This window comes from Erinaceus europaeus, chromosome 17, assembly GCF_950295315.1.
Source record: "Erinaceus europaeus chromosome 17, mEriEur2.1, whole genome shotgun sequence".
Lineage (NCBI taxonomy): Eukaryota > Metazoa > Chordata > Mammalia > Eulipotyphla > Erinaceidae > Erinaceus > Erinaceus europaeus.
The window spans coordinates 31155124-31174719 of NC_080178.1; the positions used below are offsets into that span (position 1 = coordinate 31155124).

Genomic DNA, 19596 nt, shown 5'->3' on the forward strand with positions numbered 1-19596 from the left:
GGAAATAGTCTGATAATAAAATACATTTTGAATGTTTGGAACTAAGACTTCACATTTGGATTGAACCTTTGTGAGATTAGGTAAAAACCATCCAATGTAAAAATTGTCTTTAATTTTGATTAAAGTCAACTTATTTATCTTTCTATTTTCTCAAACTAGTGATTGTGTCAAACTTTCAAAATGATAAATTCTTCATATTACTTTCAGTTCTATCATGATTGCCTCTCAGTTCCTTATAGTCTGTGTTATCCAGCTTCTTACAGAATGCACAGCACAACTTGGGCTCACTAAAGCAGCTACCAAAGTTTATACCAAAGATGGAACCTTAATCCTTTCTTTGCGTAACTTGGTGTTATGGGCACTGGATGAATATTTTATCCGGAAAGATATTGAGCAACAAGAAAAAGATGCAGTTCCTGTTGGAACAGACAAGATCCCTCCAGAACATGTGAAAGGTTGGTTACATTCTATAGGATTTAATTGGTTCTGTTCAGATTTTTTCATAAAAACATTAAATTTTATTTTTTTTATTTAATCACCCCTTCTGAATTCATGGCAATATGAAATTACTTTGTTAAATCAGATTATGAGAAAATAAATGAGCCTCTCATATTGTTTTACCTTATAAGATGAAAATTTAAATTTCAAAATAGTTTAAAGTTGTTTTCAGTGCTGAAACAATAAATAAATGTTAAGATTTATAAAGTATGTTTGGCAACTTGGGTTGTCATGAAATGTTTCTGTACTCAAATTTAAAACCAACTGGAGATCACTTAAGAAAGTAAGGCTGTAGCAATAGAAATTCCATGCAACTATTATAAAAAAAAATGTGTCTTCTATGTACCTCTTCCTTTCCAACTATGTTCACCTCCCCCTGCCCCACTCACCTCTGCTGCTCCTATAAACTAGAAACCTCTGTAAATTTGATCAAGTGTAGCTGTCAACATCATGTCTTGCAATCATCTGTTTACAACATAGTGAGTCTCAGACTATGTGCAATTGAGAGTAGGGACTATGCCACCAACAACTGTTTACTAAATTAAAGGCTTGCTAGCAGTAATGTTCAAGTTTTTAGACCTCTTCTTAAACTGAGATAACTAGTTGAGATGTTGAGAACTTAGATTTTGGAGGCAGAATATTAGGGTTCAAATCCCAGCTCTCTCACTTCCTAGCTGAATAACCCTGGCTAAGTTCCTTAACCTCTTTGTATCTCAGTTTCCTCATTTGTAAAATGAGTATACCAGGAATCTTTGTGGAAAAAAATTAATAAATACGTATTTTGTTTGCCAAAAAAGCTGTATTTGTTTTTACAAGGAGGGAAATTAGAGCACAACTCCAGCATATACAGTTCTGGGGACTGAACCTGGGGTCTCAGGAATGCAAATTCTATGCTGTACTTGCTGAGTCACTTCCTTGGTTGCTTAATAAATATTTTCATGTGACTATTCATTCACATTTACATTATTTTCATGTGACTATTCACATTCACATTATTTTCATGTGACTTCATTTACATTATTTTCATGTGACTATTCATTCACATTCACATTATTTTCATGTGACTATTGACTCACATTCACATTATTTTAATGTGACTATTTATATTTCCATGTAACTTTGTGAATAATCACATGAAATATATGTTTGTTTGGGCCTTATAAGTAGGAATGACCCCAGTTCCTCACAGCAAGCATCCAAATCCTTTGAACTTCCTTAGATGATAGGCATATATATTTTTTTCTAATGAAGTGACTGCAAGTTTCTAGATCAACCCATGATTAAAAGTTTGGACTATTTAGTCTTTTTTTTTCTTTATTAAGGTGGGGATTAATGGTTTATATTCAACAGTAAAATACAGTAGTTTGTATATATGTAACATTTCTCAGTTTTCCACATAACAATTCTATCCCCTCTAGGTCCTCCTGTGCCATCATGTTGTAGGAGCTAAACCCCCCCCCACACACACACACACATAACTGAGTCTTTTACTTTGATGCAATACAACAAACCCAGTCCAAGATCTGATTTGTATTTTCTTATTTTTCAACTTCTTTTTTTATTAGTGATTTAATAATGATCAACAAAACTGTAGGATAAAATGGGCACAATTCACACAATTCCCACAAGCAAAGTGCCATATTCCATCCCTTCCATTGGAAGCTTCCGTATTCTTTAATCTCTTTGGGAGTATGGACAAAAGATCTGTATGGGGTGCAGAAAGTGGGAGTTCTGGCTTCTGTAATTGCTTCTCTACTCGACATGGGCATTGACAGGTCGACCCATACCCCCAGCCTAAACTGTTTAGTCTTAATCCCCCCACACAATTAATTATGTTATTTTAGGCTTACCTTTTCCCCTTCCTTCCTTCTTCCCTCCCTCCCTCCCTCCCTCCCTTCCTTCCTTCCTCCCTTCCTTCCTTCCTTCTCTCCTCCCTCCCTTGCTCTCTCTCTTTCTTTCTTTTGTTCTTTTTTGTTTTCTTTTAATATTCTTACAAAATTGAATGAGGTGGATACTATCATCTATTTAAGAGAAGAGAATAGGAAATCTATCAGGGGAGGGGATGGGATATAGAGTTCTGGTGGTAGGAATTGTGTGGAGTTGTACCCCTTTAATCCTATGGTTTTTGTCAGTGCTTCCTTTTTATAAATAAAATTAAAACAAAAAAGAAGAGAACACTGAGACATCTTATCTTGGATTTAGTCTGTATGCCTTATGCTTTCAAATGAGTTTTCTTTTAATGACCCTTTTACTTAGTTTTCTTTTATCTATATTTTATTCTTTATCTGAGTGGAAGAATTTGGTATGCCAACTCACATTTTCTCTTTTTAGAACCTAGCTAAATTTAGAAAAAATATTAAGACCTATATTTTGAAGAAAGGAGTTCAAATTTATTGATTGTGTATGAAGTTCCTGACCAGATTATGTATTGACATCTGGTTTTGGTGTTGCCATTTAAATTAAATCATTAAAGAAGAATAAAATATTTTGAATACACAAATGAATCTGGCAAGCAAATTTGTTCATTGGTCACCCAATAATGGTAAATGTGTCATTTGTTTTCCAGAAAACTCGAGAACAAAAGTGAAAAACACATTATTTTCAAAGTCTGTGACATCTGATAATTTGGATGGTATAGATAAGTCTTTGCTTACTGTTATCCTCAAAAATCCTATTGCCATCTGGGTTTCTTCTGGTGAACCATTTTTGCCTCCTAATGGTAAGAGAGTCTTGTTTTGTTTTGTTTCAAGTAATTGTATAAACAGAGAGAGAAATAAATGTTGTCACCATAAGAAAACAAATGAAATGTGAATAATATCAGCATAATATCAGCACATTTATGCAAAGAACAGGAGGTCTCTCGTGTGCACAGGAGAGCTACACACTTATATTTGCCCAATTGCCTGTTTCCTCTTACTGGAATGGAGTATCCAGCATGGAAGAACATCTAATTTACTTGATAAAGAGATCCTTGGTTTATAAGACTGAGAATAATGGTATACATTAGAAAGTAACAAATGAGTTTAATTCACACTGAAGACGACCTGTCTGCACATTTTCATTTTTAAGAATTGCACCCTTTAGGCAGTAGGTGGATGTTTAAAAAATGAATGGTTCCTAGCTAGGCTTTCATCACCTCCAAATAGTTTGCAGAAGTGCAAAATGAAATATAGCTATAGCATATGGTAAATCTATATAATAAAATAGCACTGTTCTTCTTCCCCCGTCCATTCTATGAAGAAATGCCTTAAGCCTTGTCATCCTTCAAATAAGATTTCTTTTAATGACCCTTACCTTTTAATTACTTGTTTCTAGTTGAATCTATTTCTTGAAACAGAAAATTCTTTATAAATATTGGCTTGCCTGATAAATTGCTCCAGATAAAAGTACGTTAAGATATAATACTATATCTTTTCTAGCTTTGCAGAAAGCATACAAGTTAGTAAAACATAACTGGCATAAAAAGGACAAAATTTTGGCTGATCTAGATACAATGAAGCACAAAATGAGACAACTAAAAGGTCAGTATGAATTAAAACAGGTGTTGCCATGTTTAATTATGCATGCAACCCAAATGACCAATAGTTTTTTTCTACTATTAAATATTAGATTTTCAACTGATTAGTATATGAATATTGTTTTTCAAAAGTATACTCTAATGTGAACCACCACCTGGTCTCTATCTCTCTGTCTCTTTTTAAAATTATGTGATATGTAAGTTATGTGACATTCATATTAATGTTAAATTTATGAATATAAAATTAGCACTGAAAGACTTACTAAGTTTTAGGCTTATTCAAGTGGCTTTTGAAAAACAATATTCATGTAAGTACCAGAATTGACAACCAGGGTCAAGCTCTTGGCCCCCACCTGCAGGGGGAAAAGCTTTGTGAATGATGGAACAATGCTACTGACGTCTCTCCTCTGTCTTTCTCTCTCCCTTAATGTCTCTTCTGTCCCAAAAATTTTCCACTGACAGCTGTGCAGGAATTGAGTCCCAGCAATGACACACATGCACACGTGTACACACAGACACACACACACACACACACACACACACACACACACACACACACAGTGATATAGCCACCTTTTTGGTCTTGAAATGATTTCTGAAGTACATATTATGAGCTTAGTAAATAGTTCTTAAACAAAAAGTATCAGTTCTTGCTTGTTTTGAGGGAAGAATTTTTTAAAAAAATCTTAGTGTGGAAGTACTAAAATGTTCAAAAATAAAACCAATATTTCAGAAGGGTTCCCCTTGTTATGCAGTATAAGTTAAGCACAGTCAAACTCATCTATTATATTTATCCTTTTCATTTTCTCTTCTTGTCATAAAATCTTAGGTTTCTGACTTTATACTGTTCTTAACTCTTGAGACACCAAATGGTTCTGTAGAACAATAAACAGTTTGTTATGAGTTTTAGCCCAAGAAGAATTGCATTTCAGACTATACAAATGTTATAGTAGGATTTCAACTCTGGAGCATGTACACTCTCTGGTGTAAAAAATATGTAACTTTTACTACAAAAAGCAACTCAACAAGTCTAATGCTTACTTGACAGACATCTGGGTTGAAATAAGTGCTATTCAATTCTTTATTTTTATTTATTTTTTATTCTTTTATTTAAGAAAGGAGACATTAACAAGACTGTAGGATAGGAGAGGTACAACTCCACACAATTCCCACCACCCAATCTCCATATCCCATCCCTTCCCCTGATAGCTTTCCCATTCTCTATCCCTCTGGGAGTATGGACCCAGGGTCACTGTGGGTTGCAGAAGGTGGAAGGTCTGGCTTCTATAATTGCTTCCCTGCTGAACATGGGTGTTGACTTGTCTATCCATTTTAATACATAGGCTGAGTCTTTGATATGTTGACTCTCTCAAAAGTCTAGTGCTATTCAATTCTTATGAAAAAGAATTCTTGGGCCTAAGTAATAGACTACTGTTACCACTGCTAATCTCTACATCTCTTACTGCTAAACATTTTCACCTGATTATCCCAAAGGGATATCCACAACTAAATTTATCATGTACCCCTACATATATACCTCCATTTCTTTTACAATGAATACTACCACCATCCACACAGGTACTACATCTCAGAAACCTGGGCATCATCTTTGTTATAACCCTCTCATTTTTACCAAGAAACTATTAAGACTTGTTGGTTCCAGTATATTATATTTACCTCAAATTAGTTCTTTCATAATCTTCACTAACAGCATTATTCAAGCTATTGTCATCTATTCTCTGGGTTACTGGAGCAGATTTTATTTATTTTCTTTTCTGTTTTGTTTTTGAGGTTTCCGTATTTTGCTTTCACCACACCTAAAAAGGAGGAAACTGAGGTACAGGGAAGTGAGATAATTTCCCAAGTGGCAGAGTCAGGATTCAAACCCAAAACTGTCTGCTACCACAGTTCATCTGCTATGCACAGGGATGAGTCAACAGAAATAAGACTGAAGTCCCCACTTTCAGCCTTATCAACCTTTTCTGAAAAATCTAACTAATGTTCTCTTAGCAAAAACCAGCCATAATAGAAGTTAAGTTGAGTCTTGTACCCTAGACAAGAAAAGGAGATTAATTCTAGAAGCTGTTAAGCTGAAAAAGAGAAATCAGTTTAACATGATAAAAGCCAAACAAGGTGGGAGGAGAACCATTGTTCATACTGATTTTCATAAACCTACAAAATATTTCTAAATTAGGTAATGAATTCTGTTAGTTCTATATTTATAAACAAAAGTAACAAGGCTTTTAGATTAATGCTATCTTCCCCAAATTGTGAATTACTGAACCATAATTTATTGAGTGCAAATGTTCATTCACATGTGAGTTAAATGCAAGGACTGGGACCTGCTAAAGAGCTTACTTACTTGCTGCTAGAACATTTTTTTAAATTTTATTTTATTCATTTATTTTTATTTCTTTTATTTATTTACTGGATAAAGAAGCCAGAAATTGAAAGGAAAGGGGGTGACAGAGAGGGAAAGAGACAGAGAGACACCTTCAGCACTGCTTCACTACTTGTAAAGCTTTCCCCCTGCAAGTGGGGACCAGGGGCTTGAAGCAGGAACCTTGTGAATTATAACATGTACACTCAACCAGGTGTGCCACCACCTGGCCACCACCTGGCCTTCCACCCAGGACCCTTTGCAAAGCCTCCTAGGCCTTCTCCTTCCCACAGTCTTTTGTTTTGGTGCAGTATATCACACCCAGTCCAAGTTTAGTTTTACTTTGTGCTTTCCTCTTCTGGTCTTGTTTCTGAAGTTCCACCTATAAGTGAGATCATCTGATATTTGTACTTCCCTTGTTTATCTTTCTCAGTACCAGAGCACTGGTCAGCTTTGGTTTCTGGTGGTGCTGGGGACTGAGTGTAGGATATCTGAGCGTCAGGCAGGAAAGTCTTTCTGCATAACATTATGTTATGTCCCCAGACTATGGAACAACTATCTAGTTGGTCTCCCAGCTTCCAGTTTTGGTAACAGTTCCCATTCTGTTCACAGTGGTAATTTCCTGAAACTAGAGTGATCATGCAAAAATGCAAAGGTGTTATAGTACTCTATGCATACAACCTTTCATAACCCCCTACTATCTTAAGGACAAATATGAAACTTGATGTTAACTCTTCACCATCTATTATCCATAAACCTCTTTTACTTACTCTTGAGTTTTTGACACGATTCATTTCTTTCTGCCTCAAACCTTTCTCTCTCCTGTCCTCTAAGATAACTCCAGTAAGAGCTTTTTACCTTATTATTTCTTCCTAAGCACCTTTCTTAACATTACAATGCAGAAATAATGTGGTTTGTTACATCTTGAGCTGTCCTTTTAATAGTTTCATCATGTAATTTTGGTCATGTAACTGTCTCTCTTATGTTACTTGATAAATTCTACACCCTTATTTGTCCTGTGAGTAGCAAAGTTTTTGAGTTAATGAATTAGTGGAAATTCAAAACCATTCACTCCAGTGAGTTTTCTAAGCTCTATTTCTGTGTCAAATTAAGTCAGTAGAAAGCAACATACTGGGAAAAAAATGGTACCCAACAAAGTTACCTTTGCTGAATTCAGATTTTGTAACATGTCTTCAGTGTTTACTATATTTACTAAAGAGATTTTTAAAGTTCAGTTGGTATTATCTGCAATGTCTCTGCAGCAAGCAGCAATATTCCGTTTTGGAGTAATTTAATGATGCAGTTGCTCTTAGAATTCAATGTTAAGTGAAGCAGTAGTGCAGCTAGTTGAGTGCACACATTACCATACCAAAGGGTCTAGATTCAAGCCTCTTGTCCCCACCTGCAGGGGAAAAGCTTCACAAGCAGTGTCACAGTACTATGGGCATCTCTTTCTTTCTTTCTCTCTGTTTCCTTTTCCTCTCTCAGTTTCTCTGTCTAATCAAATAAAACAAAAAAAAACCACCACAATACTAATGGAAAAATGATTGGCATGTGTATGAAGTGTTTTGCTAAGCTGCTTTTGTATTTCCTATGTAAGCATGATCATTGCTAATATGAACCATAATACTAGTGCTTTACTTTGTCGAGATTTTATGATTAAATAATAACTCTCAGATGTTATCTACATACCCAGCACATAATTTCTCCACAACTATAAAGAAATGGGCCAATTTTTATAAAGAAAATAGTAAAATGAGCTTAAAATGCAGTCCATGTTCCTACTAGAACTCTTAACACCTGATAAATAAAGTCACAGTAACAACTTCCTTGGAGACAAAAATGCTGGAGTTGCTAATCTCTCTGTGGTATAAAACTATATGTGAACTGGAACTCCAGAGGAAGAGAATTTTTTCTCCCAGACACAGATGATGCTGAATCAGGGTGGGCCCCCTACTCAGGGAGAGGTATGAGAATATTTACAGTTTAAAAGAATAGCAAAGCTCTCATTTCTCTAGCATTCTCTATTAATAGCTAGCCATTTTTTCTTTTTCTTTTTTTTGCCTCCAGGGTTATTGCTGGGGCTCGGTGCCTGCACCATGAATCCACTGCTCCTGGAGGACATTCTTTCCCCCTTTTGTTGCCCTTGTTGTTGTAGCCTTGTTGTGGTTATTATTGTTGTTGTTGATGTCATTCATTGTTCGATAGGACAGAAAGAAATGGAGAGAGGAGGGGAAGACAGAGAGGGGGAGAGAAAGAAAGACACCTGCAGACCTGCTTCACTGCCTGTGAAGTGACTCCCCTGCAGGTTGTGCTTTGCACCACATGCACTTAACCCGCTGGCGCTACCGCCCAACCCACAATAGCTAGCCATTTTGAGTATCCCTGATCTGATGTGAAATAAAACAGGATATATGCAGAATATAATAATGTATAATAATGTAAAATAATGTATTCAATACATTTCTGATTTTTAATTTCTGTTGTTATTATTATTGATATAAATAATAATTTGTTATGAAAACCTTTCCCTAAATCAATATATCTTCTAATGGCATTGTGACTTTATGAAAATTATAGTACAAATGCATTCATTTTCTCAAGACCATTAAAAAGATGTTGACAATAAGCAGACAACACTTAACTTTTTGTTCTTTCCTATATTTGATTCATGAGTCCAAACATTGTAAATGATAAGCTAGTGTTGAACTCTCTTTGGTTGATGAATATTTTATTGCTCTATATGCATTGTAAATAAAATACTTATTGATATATTACCCTTAGGAATCCATGTGTTAGAAATTAATGTTCTTATACTTTATGAATAGAATTAAGTAAACTATATATTCAGTATAAATGTGTGCTATAGGTTTTCTGGTACCACTCTGCTCTTCCCCATAGCAAACTACTTAGTAGCATTGCTGCTGTAATTCATTGGCCTATAGATTCAATTATATTTGAATCCACATCCATAAATTACCTATGAATGCTTAATTGATACACAGAGTTATAGTTTCCCTGAAAAGTCATTGTGAGTACCTGTTTTTATTGCTGGTTCTATTTACACAAACTTGAAGTACGAGAGTACAATTTTTTTTTTTTTTGTCTTCTGTAAGCACTAAGTGATTTTCAAAACCTTTTGTCCATAATCGTGGTCTGGCAGTCTATTTAGTAAGAGTCCTTGGCAACAAAGGGTCTTGTTTTAATATTTCTATTATTTTATCTACTTAAGTTACTTTCTCAAAGAAAACTTTTCTGAGAAATTAGAATAGGACAGTGGCCCCATTACATGTTTTTATAGGCCTCCCTGATACAGCATAATCTCATCAACTGTTGGTATAATCATTCTTTGAGCTTAATAGTCCCCACTTTTTTTCAAAAGTATTGAACTCTTTCTTTTGCCTCCAGGGTTATTGCTGGGGCTCGGTGCCTGCACCATGAATCCACTGCTCCTGGAGGCCATTTTTTCCCCCTTTTGTTGCCCTTGTTGTTGTAGCCTAGTTGTGGTTATTATTGTTGTTGTTGATGTCGTTCGTTGTTAGATAGGACAGAGAGAAAAGGAGAGAGGAGGGGAAGATTGAGAGGGGGCGAGAAAGACAGACACCTACAGACCTGCTTCACCGCTTGTGAGGCAACTCCCCTATAGGTGGGAAGCTGAGGGCTCGAACCAGGATCCTTACGCCAGTCCTTGTGCTTTGCGCCACCTGCACCTTACCCGCTGCGCTACCGCCTGACCCCCAGTATTGAACTTTCTATATTTGCATCATCCAGCACAATGACTGTTCTATAGCAGAAGTTCAGGATAGGTTTCTGGAAGGCATATACAAGAAAGAGAATTACTTTTGCTTAAGAAATTTAGAACTTAGTATGAGTAGACTATGGACACAGAAAAAAAAAAAAATTCCAGCAGTCTTGGTGGTGCCACAATGGTTAGAACACTTGGCTTACAAGCATGGAGTTCCAAGTTTGATTTCTAGCATTGCATATGACAGACTGAAACTCTGACTTTCTTGCTTATTATTAATTAATCATTTTTTTCTACTTTTAATCTTTAGATAGAGACGGGCAATTAGGCAGAGAGAAAATGGAAGTGGACACAGCGTCCAAGCTTCCTTCAGCGTAGTAGGAGGTGGGTTCAAACAAGGGTCACACAAAACAGTACACTATCCAACGGAGCTGTTTTGCTGACCCAATCCATTTTTTTAATAAAACTATTCCGTGACTTTCAGTCTCTGTTTGTAACACTTTTAAGTGGACTAGTTGAAAGAAAAATGTGAATGGCCATGCATTAAATTATGCCATTATGCTTTAGAATATAAGTGCCATAATAAATATTTTCTTTTACCAGTTTCCTAACATCCTAGAGGACACAGCAGAGGTGTCAGAAACTAATCATGCTCATGGGGTATTATTAGATAGCAAAAGGGGCATCCTGTCTCTCGGGTTAATATTATTTTAGAAATACTTAATCCCCAGGCAGCTAAGCTAATTGTGGGGGGGAGGAGAGGCTTATTATTAATGAAGTGAACAAAACATATGTTCAATGACTGGAAGAGATGATGGGCTATGTAGGTCATGAATTCTATTTGACTAAATTACCACCAAACCATATTGTGGGCGAAAGCTGGGTCCAGTGTGGAAGTCAGTATGTTATCTTTCTTTTCCATCTGTACAGTGAGTGTGCGTATCCTGGCTATTTAAAGCCTGGAGCTCCCACATGAAGAGGCATTGTTAGATATTATTACCTTAGGCATCTTCACTTTTATGATATATTTAGTATTTTAGCCTATGCTCCCAAGTGGAATGATTTATGCATAGAAAGCCAAAACCAATTTATTTGAAATCTGAAAGTCCATCATCAGAAGCAAAATTTCCAGAGACTTCTTTCCCCAGGGCGGCGGGTAGCAGCATGTCAGCCGGCCACCATGGTTTCCAACAAAAACCCTTTGCAGCCGGTGGTGGTGGAAGGAGGCTGGACTGCGCAGACTCAAGAGGAAATTAAACTCACTGAACTTATAAAGCACACAGAGGTACGTTCTTTAGGGATCCAGCCATTAAAGATGCTGCTTCTTCTATAGCTTTTAAAAAAGTGCACTACTGAATTTTAAAATTATGTTAATATGTTCTCAGCATCTGGTCAGTTATAACCACATAAGTGTATGCCAAGCATTGGGTTGGCATTTGAAGAATAGCTGTCTAAAAGACAGCCAGATCATATGAAAGTCTGTTTTGTTTGAGGGGAGACTAGAAATTATGACCTTAGCAAAGAAGAGAAAAAGACCCAGTGGATATGTACAAAAGTAATTATAGTAAGTGTATTCAAGTTGAGTTGTATAGTTTCATTGCTCATCACTCCTAAGGGTATGTCTCAATATGTAAAAGGAGCAAGGAGCAAAATACTAATTGCAATGGAGACATTCAGACATGAGGAATTCAAAAAGTGGTTTTAGTTCAATTGGTTAATCAGTGGGGGCTTTCAGACATTAAACAAAAAAGTCAAAAAGAGAAAGGTCAGATGTTGAGAGAGGATTGGGGATGAAGGTTTGGGAGAACTTTTTGCTTTGTGAAGTTTTCCATTAAAATGCTATGTTCTTATTTAATAGAGTTTCTCAAATTGTGAAATGTGTTCTGTCTAAATCTTAGGCATATACCCATGTCAAGGTTACTAGAAAAAAAATTGACATTGCTAGAAATATGACTTCTTGGCAAGCTAAGAAGGATAAATCACTGGAATGAATGCAAAGCATTGAACTAGGACATGCTTGAAGTAGGATGAAAAGCTGCCTGGCAGGAATCTGGCAAAGTATGAGGATTGCTGCTGTATTTTGAAAGACAGCGAGTAAAGACTCAACAACAGTCATGCACACTCCCTTCAGCGTTTCTTGGTAAAAGGAAATGATGCTGTGATTCTAATAAAAAACTAATTTGTTAGATCACTCAGTAGGAGACACACCATGCAGAAGTACAGAAACACATCTCTCTTCCTTTCCCCACATTTTAAGTGAAAGTTTAGTATTTTTCTAAAGGAAGTGTCTTATTATCACTCTAATGTTTATTACTAACTTTCATGATTTACTGAAGAAAGGGGGATTCACAGAAGAATCAGTGACAAGAAAGGGTAATATTTTCACAAAACAAATGTCAATATAATTTTTAACTATAAGAGACATTTTTAAGTTTTTTTTAAATTTATTCCCTTTTGTTGCCCTTGTTGCTTTACTGTTGTAATTATTATTGTTGTCTGTCTTTGTTGTTGGATAGGATAGAGAGAAATGGAGAGAGGAGGGGAAGACAGAGAGGAGGAAAGATAGATACCTGCAGACCTACTTCACTGCTTGTGAAGTGTTGTTTTCTCCAGGCTATGTTGTTTTCGCCGGGCTGGCTTCATGGGCGGGTAACAGACGACCAGGGACTCATGGTTGAGCTGTAGGCAGTATCTCTTTATTCATGCAGGACGCAGCACAATCTAAGCTGAGATAAGCTAAACTCAAGGTACCGTAAAACTCACAATGCTGTCTTTATATATACTTGCCAAGTAGGGTGGAAACAGGATGTGACATAGAGAGGGTGGAGAGAAAAGTGACTGGTGAAAATCAGAGTGTGACAAGGAGAGGATCAGGGTGTGACAAGGAGAGGGGGTGGAGCAGGTGAGAATTCTATCACTGAACCACTAATGCCCTGGAGGGAGGGTGGTGCTTGTTAACAGCGGTTATGTAAATAGAATGAAGTGGTTATGTAAATAGAATAGTGTTAAGCAGGGAGTATTTAAACCAAATGAAACAGAAGGGGTCTCATGCATACCAACAATAACTCCCCTGCAGGTGGCGAGCAGGGGGCTCGAACCGGGATCCTTCTGCCGGTCTTTGCACTTTTGAGCCATGTGCGCTTAAGCCGCTGTGCTACTGTCTGGCTCCCAAGACTTTTGTTTTCAACACATTCTTCATAGGATCACTAAAAAAAAAAATTTAATTAATTAATTAAAATATCTGATCATGACATACTCTGGCTTTTCTTAACAGGCACACCTTTCTAAGGTCCAAGAACTACAATCCAAGAGGAAGTCCCTAACTGCAACTAAAATATTAGCATGTAAGCAGAGCAACCTGTATAAGCAACCCAATGCAAAACGAGTATGGACATATCTAAATGGAGGCAGACCTGAAGATGGTACTTATGCCTGGGGCAAAACTCTTTCAGAGGTAAGTCTAGTGTGAGAAAAGAGTGTTTGGGCCTGAGTTCAAATCCCAGCTCTGATACTTGTTGACTAATAAATCAGCAAATGGACAGATTGATATTATCAATACTAGTAGCAGTAGAAAAAATAGAAAACAGTTAGTATAGATACTCTCATTAAACAAATGTTTCAAGGGTCAGTGAGATAGCCTAGAGCAGTGAAGCTCTGGTAATGACAAAAAAATATTATTTCCAATTGAAAACAGACCTAATATTTAAATGCCTATGTGTATAAGAGGAATGATCAGTTCTATGCTGATGAAAGTATAACTTTTTGAAGAACAATGTAGCAATACAAAGCACAAGGAGATGTACGTTTAGAACTCAATTTAAAGGAAATTATTATGAATTTATTGAAAGAATTATTTATAAGATAAATTAGAAGTAATTTAATACTCATCAGTAGGGAGTTGATTAACTGAACTGTAGTACATAAGATGGAATTTTAAAATCAACTTTGGAAAGAATAATGGCAGTAAGATTTCAAGTAAATACTATATTTTATAGCATAGTATAAAATCACATAGAGGCAGATTCTTTAAACATACATGTACATTCCTAGTGGAAAAAAAAAGACTAGAAGGGCTTTACTGTTTCAGGTATTTATTGGATAGTCAGTTTATTTGTGGTCTGACAAGGGTAATATTTCTTTATTGTTTGTTTTTCTACGTATTCCACAGCTTATTATGACTAATACAGATTTTCTTTGTAAGAAAAAAAAAAATACATTCACCAAGGAAGATGACATTTCTCTCAGAGAAATCATAACAGCTTGTGATAAATGTCAAGTTAGTAGTGCAGGCAGGAAGTTCAGTAGTTCAGAGGAGGTGAGCACTGTGCCCACCTGGGGTGAAGGAGAAAAGCTCATAGAGGAATCAGTAAGGTTCTTTGATGGAACTTGAGAAATGGTTAAGAGTCAACACCTCTGGCAGATTATGCATTAACAAGGAAGAGGGACACCAAACACAAAGGCCCGAGTGTTAGAATTTGTTAAATGTATTAAGTAGATGTTGCTTAGACTGAGAAATAGACACATTCAGTAAGATATATTTAAAAGCATATGACAGACCCCCCCACATACAATCTGTATCAGCCTAATAACATTGCCATAACAAAATACAACAAGTTGGGTCTCTTAAATAGAAATTTATTTTCTCATACTCTGGAGACTAGAAATCCTAGATCAAGCAAGGTGCTAGCAGAGGTGGTTTCTAATAAAGTCTTCTTTTTGACTTGCAAATAACCACCTTTTCACTTCTGTGTCCTCATATGCCCTTTCCTCTGTACTCATGGAAAGAAAGAACTACAAATGTCACTTCCATCTTTTATAAGGTCATGGTTCCCTGGAACTAATGCCCCTTATGAGCTCCTTTCACTTTAGTCACCTCCTTTTGCACCTCACCCTGTTTTTGTTTTGACCAAATATAGTAAATATAGTCATCCTGAGAGTTAAGTCTCAACATAATAATTTGAGGAAAGGGAGTCGGGTAGTAGTGCAGCGGGTTAGCGCACGTGGCACAAAGCACAAGGACTGGCATAAGAATCCTGGTTCAAGCCCCCACTCCCTACCTGCAGGGGAGTCACTTCACAGGTCGTGAAGCAGGTCTGCAGGTGTCTGTCTTTCTCTCCCCCTCTCTGTCTTCCCCTCCTCTCTCCATTTCTCTCTGTCCTATCCAACAACGATGACATCAACAAATAATAACTACAACAACAATAAAAACAAGAGCAACAAAAAGAAAATAAATAAATAAAAGAATTTGGGGTAAGATGCAATCCAGGTCCTGAAACTAACTCAGAATCATGGCAACTAGTTGTCTCTGAAAGTAATGACTTGGTGAAAGTAATGCTGCTAGGATATCAGTGTGGTCTCAGTATATAGTAAGATACCTGGGAAATTCCAGAATGTTTATGAACATTAAGTCTTCCTTTACTTTATTTTCTAAAATTGTTCTTTCAAATCTTTTTCACTTTCCACAGTTTTTGTTTATAGGGACCTACCTGAAATTCCTTGTGATCAGTTAGAAATGTGTCCTTTCAAGCTATTAAACTATAAAAAATATTTTAGATGACCAGGGAGGTGACTTGGTGAGTAGAGAATAAAATTTTCTTCTATGAAGCTGTAGGTTCAATCCCCAGCACTGTGTAGAGTGCTCTGGCTGTGTGGTTCTCTGTTGTTAAAAATTTCGTAAGCTCTAGCCGGGCTAGCTTCACGGGCAGGTAACAGAGACACGGAGACAACAGCTGGGCAGGGAAGCTGTATTTCTTTATTCAGGAACAATGATTCATAAACTAAACCAAACTAATCACCAAACAGAACTCTGCTGTCTCTTTGTCGCTGCGCAAGCACTCTCCCTTACTCTGGAACTCAGGAACCCCTCTCGCAAGCACTCTCTCTAACTCTGGAACTCAGGAACTCTCGAACTCAGGAACCCTGGAACTCTGGCGGGGTTCCTAGGGGCGGGGCCAAGCAGGCCCGTGAAAACTAACTGGACTGATCTAATTCTCTTGGTGGGGGAGGGCTAGAACAAACCAATGTAAAGCATACGACAATTCCCCCTTTTCTTTTTAACTAAATGACTATAGTATCAAGGGTGTGGGGTGAACAGAAACATATATTATACAGGCATTTTTAAAAAAGAAACTGGCACAAACATGGAGAAATATGTAAGCAAGTAACAAGAACCAGCATGCTGTTAAGGGAAAGCCTGAGGGGGCCATATCTGCCTCTGTGGGCTAAACTTTATCAGCTTAAAAAAAAACATTTCTTGCCTCTGGGGGGCGTACCTGTCTCGACGGACATTTGTATGGGGGTGGGGAATGGCCTAGAGTCCCAAAGGCAGCTGGCTGCAATTTACTTACTATGAAACAAAACTTGTTATTAGCATATTTCTAAAAGAGAAGGAACTTGAGACTTTTACATATCAACAACGTCTTTTTAACCTTTTGTTACACCCATTCAAGATGGAGTCAGGAAAGGAAATCTCAGGCATGAGAATAATTAGCATAGCCATTGTGTGAGCTACCATTTCTAACAGAGAAGGTAATGGAGAGTTTTACATATCAACAAGTCTATTTAACCTTTTGTTTAGCCTAACTTAGTTAAAATATATTGATTGTTAACTAATTTTTACCTCAGACTTTAAATGTAAGTTAATTTTATTTTTATGAGAATTACGTTGAAAACCTTTTTCATTTAACTTTGACTAGTAAGAATTTAGCCTTAAAGTTACTGTTTACCAAACTTTAAACATACACATAAACATGGTCATTAATACACAAGGAGAGAAACCTTTGTTACAAAGACATGTCATTTTAAACACGAATTTAGATATGTACTGTCTTAGTTGTTGGGGGGGGTTCACCATCCGGAGGTGGCTTCCCACGCAGCTTCACTTCTAGGAATTGCAGGTTGCGATCTCTGCACAAATCTCTGCGTACTCCAGCTTGTCTGCCTTCAGACCGGACCGGCGGCTGGAGATCTCGTGTGCCCAGTTTCGGCAGGGAGCCCGGGGGTCCGGGAGGCCCAGGATCATTCCAGAATTCATAGCAAGAGGGCAGGCAGGCCAGGCTTGTAGAAGGCGTGGGCCTAGGTGCCCAGGGGTGGCGGCCATGATAGGCCGCCGTGGCCCTGCCCCATATCCCTGACATGTCTGCTGCCCTGTTCGCAGTGGCCGAGCAGTGTGGAGGGATCACGCGTCCAGTGTCCTGTGCCACGCGGTGGAGAGCCAGCTCCTGTGGGCTGGCCTCGGGCTCTTGCGTGTTGGCATCAGGCTCCAGCGTGTTGGCATCGGGCTCCAAGAATGTTGGCGTCAGCCTCCTGCGGGCTGCGGGGCTCTTGGGGCTCTTGTGTGCTGGCGTCGGCCTCCTGCGGGCTGCGGGGCTGCAGGGCTGCGGGCACGGTGCGCGGGGTTGTCTGGGCACAGCCAGCTGGCTGGCTGTTTAACCAGGTGGAAACAGCAGCTCTGCGCCTCACCTCCCGCCTGCTGGCTCTTCCCACTGGCTGTTCTGAGTTCGCCCGAGCAAGTGGAAACCACAGAGTGGTCCAGAGATAAATGTTCCAGAAACAGCAAAACAGTCTCATGAAGAAACAGCAGAGGCCTTTGGAGATCTCTTCACAAGCGGAAGAGAAGGCCATAGTGCATAGGTAGCCAAATTGTCTTTACTTATCTGAGAGATGCGCAGGTCAGGTCCACGTGGGCGCCATTTGTTGTTAAAATTTCGGCGGCTCCTGCTGGCCCGGCTAGCTTCACGGGTGGGTAACAGAGACGCGGAGACAATAGCTGGGCAGGGAAGCTGTATTTCTTTATTCAAGAACAAAGATTCATTAACTAAACCAAACTAATCACCAAACAGAACTCTGCTGTCTCTTTGCTGCGGCACAAGCACTCTCTCTTTCTCTCGAACTCAGGAACCCTCTCTCGGGGTTCCTTGGGGCGGGGCCAAGCGGGCCCACGAAATTAACTGGACTGATCCAATTCTCTTGGTGGGGGAGGGCTAGAACCCAATGTAAAGCATACGACAATTCCCCCTTTTCTTTTTAACTAAATGACTATAGTATCAAGGGTGTGGGGTGAACAGAAACATATCATACAGGCATTTTTAAAAAAGAAACTGGCACAAACATGGAGAAATATGTAAGCAAGTAACAAGAACCAGCGTGCTGTTAAGGGAAGGCCTGAGGGGGCCATATCTGCCTCTGTGGGCTAAACTTTATCAGCTTAAAAGAAACATTTCTTGTCTCTGGGGGACTACTTGCCTCGACGGGCATTTGCATGGGGGTGGGGAACGGCCTAGAGTCCCAAAGGCAGCTGGCTGGAATTTACTTACTATGAAACAAAACTTGTTATTAGCATATTTCTAAAAGAGATGGTTTCCATCCCTGCAGTCCACTGCCAAGCATGTAGAAAGCCAGAAGGATAAAGAAATGGAGAAGAGCTTTGAAGTAGTAAGATACAAAAATAGAGGTAGGGATGAGGTTTCAAAAAACCAGGCCCTTAAACTTCAGCTAGACAACCAGTATGCTGTGCTTGAAAATCAGAAAAGCAGCCACACACAGTACAACTAAGGAATGGTCTTTGCTAGCCCTTCTAAGGTAACTAGACCACAGCTAACCACCACCAACAGCCATTCATCATCTGATCTATGCAGGATCTACAGCAACTGATGCAGACCACTCAATATAAGTGATCAATCCTATTGCACTGTGGAAGCTTAAAGTGTCACAACTACTCGTGTACATTGGGTTTAGGGGAATTTCATTGTTATATCAATTTGAAAACTAGGTTCGGCAGTGTTCTTTCATAATTACTTTGCAAATTCAAAAACTGCAGCCAGTGGTCATTTCAGAAATCTTTCTATGTTCAGATACTGAGCCTTCATAAGGGTTGACTACCTCAGATTTGCTGCACTCATTGTGGACTTCTTGTGGATCACAACTTCTGGATAAGAAGGTTACTGCTATTACTAAGTGTCAGGTGTGAAACTTGAAACCAGCTCTACTGGATTCCTATCAGAAATCCTACAGAATGTCAGCCATCTAGGTTCTGATGTGCTGTAAAAGACGAAGATTTAAGTGACCTTAATTAACCTGTCCTGTGCCCCACGTTGGGCGCCATTTGTTGTTAAAAATTTCGTAAGCTCTAGCCGGGCTAGCTTCACGGGCGGGTAACAGAGACACGGAGACAACGGCTGGGCAGGGAAGCTGTATTTCTTTATTCAGGAACAATGATTCATAAACTAAACCAAACTAATCACCAAACAGAACTCTGCTGTCTCTTTGTCTCTGCGCAAGCACTCTCCCTTACTCTGGAACTCAGGAACCCCTCTCGCAAGCACTCTCTCTAACTCTGGAACTCAGGAACTCTCGAACTCAGGAACCCTGGAACTCTGGTGGGGTTCCTAGGGGCGGGGCCAAGCGGGCCCACGAAAACTAACTGGACTGATCTAATTCTCTTGGTGGGGGAGGGCT

At 38.5% G+C, this 19596-nt stretch overlaps 1 protein-coding gene across 1 annotated transcript in view; it reads left to right on the forward strand.

The window, feature by feature from the left end:
• LOC103126329 (doublecortin domain-containing protein 1) overlaps window positions 1-19596 on the forward strand; it is a 295249-nt gene that overhangs the window by 254160 nt on the left and 21493 nt on the right. The window contains exons 20-24 of the mRNA XM_060176649.1: window positions 254-455; window positions 3065-3217; window positions 3918-4019; window positions 11289-11425; window positions 13415-13594. Coding sequence (XP_060032632.1) covers window positions 254-455; window positions 3065-3217; window positions 3918-4019; window positions 11289-11425; window positions 13415-13594 — 774 coding nt within the window. The remainder of the gene's footprint in view (window positions 1-253; window positions 456-3064; window positions 3218-3917; window positions 4020-11288; window positions 11426-13414; window positions 13595-19596) is intronic.